This window comes from Eptatretus burgeri, chromosome 10, assembly GCF_056783735.1.
Source record: "Eptatretus burgeri isolate ZD-2024b chromosome 10, Ebu_testis_v1, whole genome shotgun sequence".
In the NCBI taxonomy this organism is placed as follows: Eukaryota; Metazoa; Chordata; class Myxini; order Myxiniformes; family Myxinidae; genus Eptatretus; species Eptatretus burgeri.
The window spans coordinates 33,595,634-33,608,351 of record NC_140970.1 but is presented as its reverse complement, the minus strand read 5'-3'; the positions used below and the strand labels follow the sequence as shown (position 1 = coordinate 33,608,351).

The 12,718-nt window shown below is 41.9% G+C and overlaps 1 protein-coding gene across 3 annotated transcripts in view; it reads left to right on the top strand.

Annotated features, from left to right (window-relative positions):
* Positions 1-11,405, top strand: part of TRANK1 (tetratricopeptide repeat and ankyrin repeat containing 1) — a 149,321-nt gene extending 137,916 nt beyond the window's left edge. For 2 of the 3 annotated variants that reach the window (XM_085897815.1, XM_085897816.1), the window contains exons 24-27: positions 1,194-1,211; positions 1,421-4,278; positions 10,091-10,180; positions 10,274-11,405. In XM_085897815.1, the coding sequence (XP_085753941.1) occupies positions 1,194-1,211; positions 1,421-4,278; positions 10,091-10,180; positions 10,274-10,389 (3,082 nt within the window). In that variant the 3' untranslated portion in view covers positions 10,390-11,405. The remainder of the gene's footprint in view (positions 1-1,193; positions 1,212-1,420; positions 4,279-10,090; positions 10,181-10,273) is intronic. The other variant, XM_085897817.1, reaches the window with a different exon arrangement.
* Positions 11,406-12,718: the final 1,313 nt, after the last annotated feature.

Sequence of the window (12,718 nt, the reverse complement as noted above, 5' to 3'; positions counted from 1 at the left end):
CCACCAGAGGGTCGTTGATGACGTTCCTTTCTTTGCATGGCACCAATTCCTCCCGCACAGGCCAGTCCTTCTTCGTGTAATGCTGAGCACGGTCCCTACTATCCCACATGCACAGAAAACATGGGTACTTGGTGAAGCCAGACTGTTGTCCCAACAAAAAGTTCACCATCTTCAGGTCAACACAAATAAACCACTTATGCTGATCATAACCAATTTTCTCCAGCACGTACTTCACCGCTTCATACTTCTCCTTCAGTGTAGTCGAGTGAGCGATGGGTACAGAGGCAAACTGGTTGCCGTTGTGTAGCAGAACACATTTCAGTGATCGCTTGCTGCTGTCAATGAACAGTCTCCAATCTTTGGGTTCGTACTGTGGCACTCCAAGCTTGAGCAGAAGCGCATGTCATAAATTGGCGCATGTAGGTATTGTACATTCTTCAGAGTTCGTTATTTCAAGAAATACAACTTTTTTGTATCACATTATTACAAAATCTGCCCCATTAACTTTAGTTTTGATCCACGAACTTTATGCTTTGCCTCACCAATTTTTGGAAGATTTTGAGGTTTTATGACTTCAAACTGATCCCTTTTCGACATAATCACCCAGAACTATCGTACCTGAATACTTCTTGTCATTAAAATAATTATTTCCAATCAAAACAATTATTTGACATGACATTTTACCCCCACCAACTTCTAAAATGCTCCACACATGCGTACATGTGAACAAAAATGTAAAAAACGACATGTGGCCATATCTCAAAAACTTGACCTGATTGAACAAAACTAATGTGAGTTTTGGATTCAGCGCATCAGATTCGTCCTAAATCAGCTTAAAAAATGCAGACAACAAATTTGTTGTTGACCAGTGTTATGTGTAAAGACATTATGTTCCATCCTCACTGAAAGCTCTTTGTACATTACTGCCATTGATCCATAGATTTTTATTTTGCATTTGTCTTGTGTTGGGTATTGCTCGTGAAATGAAATGCATGCACCTTGCAGGCTTCACTGTTCAAGCCAAGTCAAATTCCACTTGATTTAAACATCATTTTTGTAATGCAGTTACCAATGCTATCTGTATCTTCTTTAAAATTATAATGCCAGAGAAAGAATAAAATACATTGCAAATGCATTTTTTTTTAACTTTTTTTTTTATGCCTTGCTTACACCATACACCAAAATGCTTGAAGCATGGGATTTCAGTCAAGGTATTGCTTATTCTGTTTTCCTCACCATCACTTTGGTCAAAATTTGTTCACTGACCAACTTACAGTACTTTAATTATTACTTATTGCAACAACATTGCTATGCATAGCATCTAGCCGTGTGTGGGAAAATATCATCATCATGTTGTCATGCATGTCTGTGTGGTTTTTTTTCGTTTTTTTTTTTCCTTCCTTACCTTTTTGACTCTCAGGAATCCTTCTGCATCTGCATTGAGTGTAGAAAACTGGCGCCTCCGCGCAGCTGCAGCACACTTGCATGCTGACCGTGAATCAGACGCGTTGAACTCCCTCTCCAGCCTTCCACCGGAAACTCAGATCAGATTTCTCAAGTCGTACAAGCGCTTTGGGCCTGCCGGCAATCTCTTAATCAAAATGGGACGACGCAACGAAGCTGCTGCTCTTTTTCGGGATAATGGTCAGCTGGCTCAGGCTGCAGAAGCTGCAGAACCAAAAAGCCAAATGGCGGCAGAATGCCTCCTTGGTGATGTCAGAGTTCACATGCACCTTGCTCTCGCACACTCTGAAGATGTTGACCAGCCATTTCGGTTACTCCTCATGAGGGTGGAAAGTGGTCTGGTGGATATCTGTAAGGAAGTGCATGTTCCATTGATACAAGCAGAAGCCCACTTTCTTTTGGGACAGCTGCAGAGTGATGCCGAGGAACTTAAATTGGCATACCATCTGTTTGACAAACTTGGCCACATAATGGGCAAAGTAGAAGCATTGGCTGCTTTCCTGGATTGTGGGCAAGGTGGACCTGACTGTGTGGCATGGCTGTTGGATGCCCTGGAAGGCCTACTGAATGTCATTGTTGCATTTTGTTCCAAGTTTGGAGGCTCTCAATTGACCGACGCACAAACCCAAGATATAAATCATTGCCATGTGTTTTATGGCATACATGAAGAACCAAATGAATACAGGATCCTGAAATATGAAGGATCAAGATTCCAAAAACTGTGGTTCGATTTGAACGATGGGTCGACAAACCATTTTGCAGCCTCAAAGGTATCGCTACAGAAGGCACGGGAAATTTTGCAAGCCCACATGCTGAAACTTTTAAAATACCTTGTGTACAAGGTACGGGATTTTTCTCAACAAAATTCGATTGAAATCTGTCCCAGCCTTATTTTGGGACTTGCATGCCAACAAGAAGGCTGTAAAAAGTTGCATCGTCAAATTTCCAAACATGATATCAATGAACTCGTTATCACCAAGATCAATGACATCCATTTGTTGGGCATCCTTCTCAAGGCAGAAGCAGAACTCAAGAGTGATGATTTGGTTGCTGTCACAAACCTTATGCCAAAACAGAAGTTTGAGGCATGTGAGGGTCTCCTTTCGCTTTTGTTTCCCAAACATTTCCATCTTAGGCATTTGTCAGAAAATCGGAAGGGTTTCTCTTCTCTCCTTGGAAGGATAAGAAATGGATCATACTTCGCACCTGTGATAACAAAGTACATGAAAGACTGTGTTGAGCAGTGTTCAGCGAGGGAGAGAAGGGAATCTTCAGACATGTGGATCAAAGTGTTCTGTGCTTCCAAGTTGCTGTCTAAAACAAAAGAGCATTTGGAGTTGTTGCATCAAGAAGAGGAACACTTTATAGCAATGAAGAATAAAACAAAGTCTGACATTTTGCCTGGCAAAAAAGGAATGATTATGAACACTGGACATTGTATTTGCTTTTTCCGTCTCTTTGTTGACTCCATGTCATACTTTCAAAATCGGGAGCTAGCAGACAGCATGCATTACTTTTATCGTTTCCTTAAGCTTATAAAGGATAGGCAAAGCTTCAATCATAGTTTGCTTCCCAGCATGGGGAATCTTGTCATGTTGTTAGAATTTCAATTTCTCTTGACATTTGCACTCTTTATGCGTGTGAAACACCAAGTTATCTGCTTGCCAAGAAGCTATCTTACCATATTGAATCTGTGGGAGCTCTTGGTCAATGTCAACCTCACAAACAGAAAAAATGCAATCAACACCTATGCGGCAAAGAAGGGAGTAGAAAGCAGGTTAACAAATCATTTGAAATTCCTCGTTGATAGCTTAAGTTCTTGTCTTCCAAGGACCTTCTCAAAGGAATGCTTGATGTCTGGGGAGATGGAGCGTGCTGTTGTCCTTTGTCTTGTTGTTTTGGTCAATTCTGGTATTGTTTCAAAAATTGACATTCCTATTCGTTTGTATCTTTCAGAGTTGAAGGTAAAACTTGAGAGTTTGTTTGCTGACGTTCCTTCTCGTCTGATGGCATGCGTTGGAGCTGTGAACTCTGCTAAACGTCCAATTGATGTTGTAAACATATTAGAGGGTCTTCTCAAGCAGCGAGATGATGAATTTGTTCAAGATTTCTCATGGGAGAACAGTCATTATGGCCAGAACTCCATCATTTTTCAGAGGGTATATCATAAACGCTTTGGAGAGAGAGCTTTTTCTCCACTCGAGAACCTGAATGAAGAAACCAGCTTTCAAGAGCAAAAAATGGCAGATGAGCATGAATATTTTGAAAATACTGTGGAGGAAGTTATCGTACAGCGACAGCGAAATCAAAAGAGAAAGGAAGCTACTCAGATTAGGTGGAGAAAGGCTTTCAGAAAAGTCATGCTTTGTTTGAGAATGTTATCACCTCTTCGGGTTGCTGCTCGAAATACATCATTTATTCCCGCAGTTGTTAATAACAAACGCTGTGAAATTTGTGGTGTAGTCTTCCGAAAGTATGTTACTGCAGAAGAAGAAGAAGAACAACAACAACAAACTGAGGACGAACCAGATGTATCTGAAGAATCGGACATGCCTGAGCATGAAGATGCAACTACTACAAAGGGTCACTGCAATCTGGAAAATCATATGCAGAGAGTTATTGAGTACTCAGACTATCGAGCATTCTTTCAGCACTCGGTGGATCCAGTACTCTGGCAAGCCAAGGAGGTCAAAAAGAATTTGAAACTTGCAACACTTGACCCACTGCAGCAAGAGAGAAAAAAGCTATCAGAATTGGAGAAAGACATTACTGATACAGCTGAATTTATAAGGCAAACGATGAACTGGCAAGCAGGTGAGAATTGTTTTTTTTTTTCAACTGGAAATGTGTTTTTTGCATTTGAAATTCTGGAGTGCAACATTGTCAGTATACGTGCTGGTATTGTGGAATTTTGACCCTCTCCACCTGTTAAATTTTACACTCCTATATGTGAATAAATACTCCCTGGAGTAGAAAGTTTAAAAAAATATTTTTGCCTTTTGTGTCATGTATGCAATTTACCTGCAGAAGGCTTACTTATCACATTTCTGCCAAGTTTTGAACTTTTAACATAAATGGTACTCATGTCTGACTTCCCCCTCATGTTAACTGTGCATTGTCCACCGATGTATGTTGTAAAGCCACCCCACAAAGTAACGAATTGATAAGATGAGAACAATTGATTTCTGTTTTCTGGTGTTTCCCTAAATAACGGTGTTTCCTTAAATGCATCAATGGCGGTAAACTTCTGAATCAACGGGGGGTTGTTTTTTTCTTCAGCCTTTAAAACTTTATTTCAACTGAATTATATATTTTGAACACTGTACAATGCAAGTCACATTGTTTGTACTTCCAAAAACCTTCAGTTTCGCAGAGAGTTGCCAATATTGTCTCTCTCATGCACAAATTTCTCCCATCTCGTCTTCAGACGTCCTACCCTTCCTCCCACCCATGGTACACTGGTAAAACAGAAATGATAAGATGAGAACAATTGCTTTCCAGATCTCAGAAAAACTGCTCCATAGGTGGAAGGAACTGAATGACACTTGGTAAAGCATAGGTAGTATGACTCTACTAACCACCAATCATGTGCCATGAGAGCCTGCCTGTACATGTCTGTGATGTTGCATTTGGGGCATTGAGACCAGAACTTCATCATGGCAAAATCAAATACGTTAGTCTGTGGGCTTCCAGAGATCACTGTGCACCCTCTCCCCCTCCTCATTTCCCCCAATTACCCCACTCCCTTAATATTAATATGTTCATTGGAACCTCCACAGACAGAACTGGAGTTCATAGAATACCTTTCCCCAAAGAATCTTGAGAAAAAGGACATGGGAATTCTTTGCAACTCTTGCTTTGCGTTTCCGCGCATTATCTACATTAGCTTTGTTCATGAACCTTGAATAACAGGCGTGACAGTGACAATAAGAAGCCGATGAGTCAAATGGAACAGTCGAGAGCTGACAATGATCCACTCTATTGTCACCTTAGAGGTTTATACATGTATTTGTACAATCACCAACTTTCTGCCAACTCTTCTTGGAGTTGCTGACAATTTTGGAACAATCTATGAGAAGAGGATGCATTAAAGAAACATTTTGTTGGACGAGTTAGCTCTGGCGTTGCATGGGTGGCGCCATTTTGTTTGAATCTCAATGTTCCCCCGCCATGATAGCGCGAGCGGAAAATTTGATCGGTTGAGCTGGCATACAATATTGGCAACTCGCTGCTAAACTGGAGGTTTTTGGAAGTACAAAAATGTGACTTGCATTGTACAGTGTTCAAAATATATAATTCAATTGAAATAAAAGTTTTAAAGGCTGTAGAAAAAACAAAAAATGCCCCGATGATTCAGAAGTTTACCGCCCTTGATACATTTATGGAAACACCGTCTTTTACATCACCTTATTTATTTAACATGTTATTTTAGTTCTTCATGCCTGTTATTTGTTATTTATGATGTCCCTAAAAACAGTAAGTTTCCTGTTTGGAATGTTTTTCTAATTTCTTTTGACTGCCAGACAGACAGGCTGAAGCTATTTCTTTACCCTGCTGTCTGCATGCTCACGTCGGATGAGACTTCCATTCGCATGTAATTATAGCTTCCGTTAGCATCGTCAACAGCATGATGCGGATTAATATACAGTATTATAGATGTTAAAATAATACATTTCTGAAAAAAAAATTACACATGTAATAAATCGATTAACAAAAACAAAGTTAATTTAACACTCACGAATCTTCCCATCAAACATTACCCTAACAATACCCACCACCACTGCACACTACCCCCCCCACTCCACCATCCCCCCACAATCAACCGCATCACCCACACAATACCCACAACCTCTCCACACCCCCTCACACCAAGCACCACTCCCCTCTCCACTGGGGCAGGACATTGACACGGTACGACCACAGACAGAAATGGTATCTGGGGAAAGTATGAAACAGGACAATCCCATAACATACAAACACCTGGTCAGCCTGTGTCAGTGGGACAATGCAGTCATCACTCATATTGTCCCTGGGCTGTGTCCGTGCCGCATTGTGTCCGTGCTGTATTTCTGCTGGAGTAGTATAACTTTTATCAATGAATCCCTTATAAACCGTCATTTGAACATAAAAACAAAACCTACCATTCTGGAGTGAACATGCGTCCGCCATCTTTGTCTGAATCGCTCGCATATGGCTCAAAACGAGACTGCTCCATAATTGCCCCGAAAGAATTTCCATCACTAATTGTTTCTCCAATAGTTTCTTCAGAATCCCAATGATCAGTTTCAACATACCGAGAACCTTCAGAGTTGCTAATGACGGTGGAAATGGTCTCGGAATCCGAGCTCGACACGCACGGTTTCTCGATGTAAACCGCTATTTGGATTACGGTGGGTTCACAGTGTGACGTCACTGGTGAAATCAAAAATATACTGGAGGGCTTTTTTCGGCACTTTGTGATTGTCAAAAAAAAATTCAAATATTTTTACATTCAAATTAAACCGTGATTAATGATTTTCAATGTTTTTCAGGAAAAAAAAAATTGTTTGGATTCCCCCTGAAGTAATGTCTTGCGGTGTTATCATCATTGTTATAATTTACTAACTTCCATTGGTTTGCAAAACCGTTCAGATTTTTTCTTGTATATTGCATGAAAATTAGTAGTTTCTCTCCCTGGTTGCTCCCTCCTCTAGTACGATAGACCTGAGCCTCGTCCTGGCGGTGGAGTTGCTCTCTTTATCAAAAACTCGATTTCTCACTCTGCATACACTGCCCTCACTTCTCCCCACCCCCAGGAATACCTCTGGCTACGGCTTCCCCTCTGCTCCCACCTCTTGTTTGTACGTGTGTTGTACCATCCACCAAATCGTGATGACTCCATTTACATCTTGCTCACCGAAACCATGGACCAACTTCTATCCACTCTTCCAAACTCTCTCTTCCTCATATGTGGTGACTTCAATTGCCATCATGCCAGTTGGCTGGGTGTACCTCTCTCACCTGCCATGGCACTTCAGCAAAGGATTTCTGCAACTCAATCGGTCAACTTCCCGACCCGGATCTCAACCAACGGTACTCCATCTCTTATGGATTTGATTTTGACAAATTTCCCCAAAAATATCTGCTGTTCTTCTGCTCCAATCGGTTCATCTGACCATATGCTTGTTAAAGTGATCACCTCTCTGGCCGTTATTAGAGAACCACCTCAGTGCCGAGTCTGTTATTTCACTCAGGTCAACTGGGAGGGACTTCAAGCAGCCATCAAACTTCTGGACTGGTCTCCCATCTGTACTCTTTCTGACATCAACTCATCCTGAGAATTTTTTCAAAGAAATTTGCTCTCTCTCATGCACAGATTTATCCGATCTCGTCTTCAGATGTCCTACCCTTCCTCCCACCTATGTACACTGAAGCTTGTGGCAAGGCAGTTGGTGTGAAATAACTTTCCTTCACCTCGTGGAAGGCAAGTCCGACTGAAGGCAATCTCAGTTCCTTCCACAAAGCTTCGAACAAGTGTTTGTCTACCCCCAGGAGAGCCAGGAAACAACATCTTCCTAATCTCAAGTATGAACTCTCAAACCTGTCTCCCTCCTCTAAATCCTGGTGCCCTCTGGTTAAGTCTTTTTCTGGTGTATGTTCCCCCTCCATCCCTTCCCTTACCTCAAATGGCTGCACTGCTGACACTGTGCGTGAAAAGGCTGAATGCCTAAACTTGGTGTTTGCTTCTAAATCTCGTGTCCCAAAACCATCGCTTTCTGCACCCACCTTACCCAGTCGCCGCATCCAGCTGTTCTTGGACTCTGTGTCCTTTTCTCCTGACAAGATGGAGAGCTGGTTGTCAAGCCTCAACTCAGATTCTGCAACCGATCCAGACGGCATCAGCCCCACGTGTCATAAAAACATGCTCCTCTGCTCTTGCTCACCCTCTCATTTGGTCAAGGCCTTCTGCCATCTGCCTAGAAATTGGCAAACATTACTGCTCTGCATAAAATAGGTGCAAAAACAGATCCCTGCAACTACAGATTCATCAGCAAGGTCATGGAATCCATCATAGCTTCCGACATCAAATTCTTCCTCTTCTCCAATGGCTTGATTTCAAACCATCAATTCAGATTCAGACCATGTCACTCTACTCTCGACATGCTGCTTCTGCTTTCCCAACAATGTATGGAGGTCCTAAATGTCAGACATGAGATCAGAGCCATCTCCCGAGACATATTGTGAGCTTTCGATACGGTCTAGCATCCCGCACTACTCACCAAACTCTCTTATGGTATCCAAGGCAATCTCCACTCATGGCTTGTGGACTTCCTCTCCTGTCGCAGTCAACACGTGGCTCTTAACGGCTCTATCTCATCTCCTCTTCCTGTCCAGGTTGGAGTTTGTCAAGGCAGTGTTCTCAGCCCTGTGCTTTTTCTGGTTTTCATCGATGATCTCTCCGACTCTGGAAAATCCTCTTTATCTCTTTGCTGATGACCTTCCCCTCTGATCTACCATGTTATCGGCAGGCAGCAGACTCTTCACTCTCTGCATTCCTGGATAAAATCACAAGCTGGTCAAATACTTGTAAAACATGTCTTTCAAATCCTGACAAATCTCACACTCACTGTGTCTCTCCAAAAGGACCATCTGGAAACCCCCCTTCCCTCCCCCCCTACCCCCCAATCTACTTTCTCAACAATCCCCTTGTAGAATTCCTTCCATTCAAGCTTTTGAGCCTCATGATCTGCCATGATCTTTCCTGGAAAAGCCACATTTACAAGCTGGTCTCCAAAACCAGTCGCCGACTGGGCATCCTATGTCGTGCAAAGTCATTTCTTGGCACTCCTGAGTTTCTAACCACATACAAAGCTTACATCTGCTGCCTGATGGAGTACTGCTCTCCTCTCTGGGGTGGTGCTCCTGCCTCACACCGAGCTCGACTTCACGCTGTGGAAACCAAGGCATTTAGGATCATTGGTATCTCCCGTGATGAGGCTGAGTATTTGCGTCTCTCACTCTGTCACCGTAAACAGGTCGGTGGTCTTTCTGTCATCTCCTCTCCGCCCTTGCTCCCCCCCACCCCCTCCCCGCTTTGTCTGTTCTCTGTCCCCCCCCATATTTCGGCAGGGCGCTCAAGATATACCTGTAACCCCCTTCTGGTAAAACTGCCAAATCCAAGAATCACTGCTCATGTCCATTCTTTCATTCCTCTTTTTCCTGCCTCTGGAACAAACTCCCAGACTCTCTTCAATCCCATTCCTACCTCCAGGTCTTCATCAAAATAGCTATTCACCACCATCTCATATCTTCCCCCATCCAAAATCTTGATCTTTTCTCCCCTCGTCAATCCACCCCAAACCCACCTCCTTGAAATTCCCTCTTTTCCTTCCTGAAATTCCCTGCAGTGTCCACTTTGTTCATCCCGTGTTCCTCGCCCCATCCCTCTCCCTTCCACAGATCTCCTAATGTCTCTTCCTCACTGTTTTGTGCTTCCCTCTTGTCTCATGCTCCCCTTGTTATATGTTCTGTGTGTGCTCTTATACGAGCCTCCGCGATGTATTAAAAAAAAAAATACACCACATTGGAGTCGTATTTGGAAAATGCCAATTTCATTAAATCTCTCTTATTCCCTTTTTATTTTCAGGTAAAGATTTGCTTTTGTCGAAAGCAAAAGAACTGGAAAATTTCTTGCAGCATGTGAATGGGATGCTTTCAAAGGAGATGCCAAGTACCGGTAAGGAAGTAAACTGCTGAATAATCAGATCATGGTGCCTATGGAATATACTATAATGAGTTAAAATTAACTTTGATAATTCCTTTGCCACAGTTGCCCTTGAACCTGAAGAAATAGAAGATGATCACGCCACATTTGAAGAGATCCAGCCGCAGACGTATCGGAACAAAAAATGCCGTAAATACAGGCAGCGAGGGAAGAGAAGATGATGCTTTGATTTTATGGAAATGCTGCTTTAACTTTTTCTTTTTCTTTTCTGTGAAACTCGTTTACTCATGGGTGTGAAACCCATTCATAGTCAATTGACTGCCTATTGTTAAGAAAGAATCCTACATTCCATTGTGTTTGAAATGTGCTTTGTAAGATACCATTTCTGCTGTTTTTGGTTTTGTTCAATTTCAGAAAGACTACTCTGACATTGTTTTTAAAGCTTTTGTTTAGTGAATTACATTGCTCCTTTCATGTCTCGCTTTTTGAGCATTCATATCATTTAAGTAATCTCTTATCCTTACCATAATCTTATGGATTTTACACCTGAATGCATCATGCAGAAGTCGATTGATCTTCTTGGGATTGAGTGCCAAAGCCCTTGTAACCCATTGATGATGTAACAGCTGCACCTTTGTTTTTTAATACCCAAAATCAGATTTTCTTCTTTTACATCATTCTTGTGGTGTGGAATCGAAAGCCACTGTCGGTCAAGTATGTTAAAAAAAAATTAAAATAATTCAAATTGCCATTTCCTTTTATATTGGCTTTTTATTGTCGTTTTACCTTGGGTTGGCCTGTTTAATATTCCCATCTCAGTCGTTGGCTCTGGTGCTGGTAACCCAGGTTCAAATCCCATACATTATACAATCCAGTGTGTATTTTTTTTCCATTGTTGACCAATGTCCTTGTGATTTGTGTTGAAGCATACTGATGTCTTGCATCTTTATCCTGCATGTGATTGATATACAAGCTTCTCTACGAGACTTAAACTCGATGTTAAAAAAAAAACCAAAAATGCATTTTTATTTATCGTCGTGGGTATTTTGTTTTTTGCATATTTATCAACAAATTTGCATTTTATGTGCTGAGATTTTTTAATCACTTCTCCTTTCTGCAAAACCACAAATGCATCCTTTGCATTCTTATTCTGTGAATGACATTTTTCCCTGTCAGCATTTAACTCATGTACTCTGCCTTCTCATACATGTATAAAAATAAAATGACTGCATCTGTCCATTTATATCTCTCTCTCTCTCTCTCTCTCTCTCTCTCTCTCTCTCTCTCTCTCTCTCTCTCTCTCTCTCTCTCTCTCTCTCTCTCTCTCTCTCTCTCTCTCTCTCTCTCTCTCTCTCTCTCTCTCTCTCTCTCTCTCTCTCTCTCTCTCTCTCTCTCTCTCTCTCTCTCTCTCTCTCTCTCTCTCTCTCTCTCTCTCTCTCTCTCTCTCTCTCTCTCTCTCTCTCTCTCTCTCTCTCTCTCTCTCTCTCTCTCTCTCTCTCTCTCTCTCTCTCTCTCTCTCTCTCTCTCGTTTGTTTTCTGGGCGTGGTGTCATGGCCGCCGTGGGCTGCTGCTCTGCTCTGTGTTGTAAGTTTTCAGTGTCGTTATCGTCCCTTCCCTCTTCCCTTCCTGTTGTGTTCTGTGGTGTTTTAGTCGTGTTTTTTTCTCCTTTGTTATCGTTGAGAGAGAGAGAGAAAGTGAGAGCTGGCCTATTTGGGTGTGGCCGAGCTGATTTTTTTTTTTTGAGGCCTTATAAGTACCTTGTTGCTTATAATGCATTTGATTTTTAATTTATTTTGATTCATTTAGTTTGACCTTCTTGTCTGGTTAGGGCAAAGAGGTGATAAACTGCCATCATGGCAAATGTACGCCCTCAGCATGAGGCGTTTGAAAATTTAACACGGAAACACGCGACTGTTTGTGTTCCACCAGAGGGTGTCCTCACTGAGGATGTTGTATTAGCAGTCGGGGATGTAATCGGTTGTGAACATGTCCGAGCTGCGTCCCGAATGAGTCAGAAAGTCATTGTTTTTGTGTCGGACGAAAACTTGGTGCAAAATATAGTGATACAGGTTTAACCACAGATAGAGACGTTTTTCTGTCAGCGTCCCCTATGGATAGCCCTGCGATTAAAATTGTAATATCAAATGTTCCACCTTTCATACCAAACGATAAACTAATATCAGTTTTGTTGCAATATGGGACATTTGTGTCAAGAATGTCTGATTCCACTGAGAAGCCGAGTCAAGCGGATAAAACGTGTAATGAGTTTTCGTTGACAGATTTTCATGGTTCTTCTTGATCGCGGTGATGACACGGGACTGAATATTTCGTTCAAGGTAAAGTTCAATGATCGTGAATATCAAATGTATGCTTCATCAGCTTTGTGAACGTGTTTTCTCTGTAGAGCCCTGTGTCATGTCAAACGATTTTGCCCCAAGGCTTCCTGTTCAAAGTGTGGTAAAAATGGCCATGGAGACATGGTTTGCAAAAAGGATATCAACACTGCAGATCCTATAAAAGGGGCTGATGTTAATATCAATAGTTTACCGA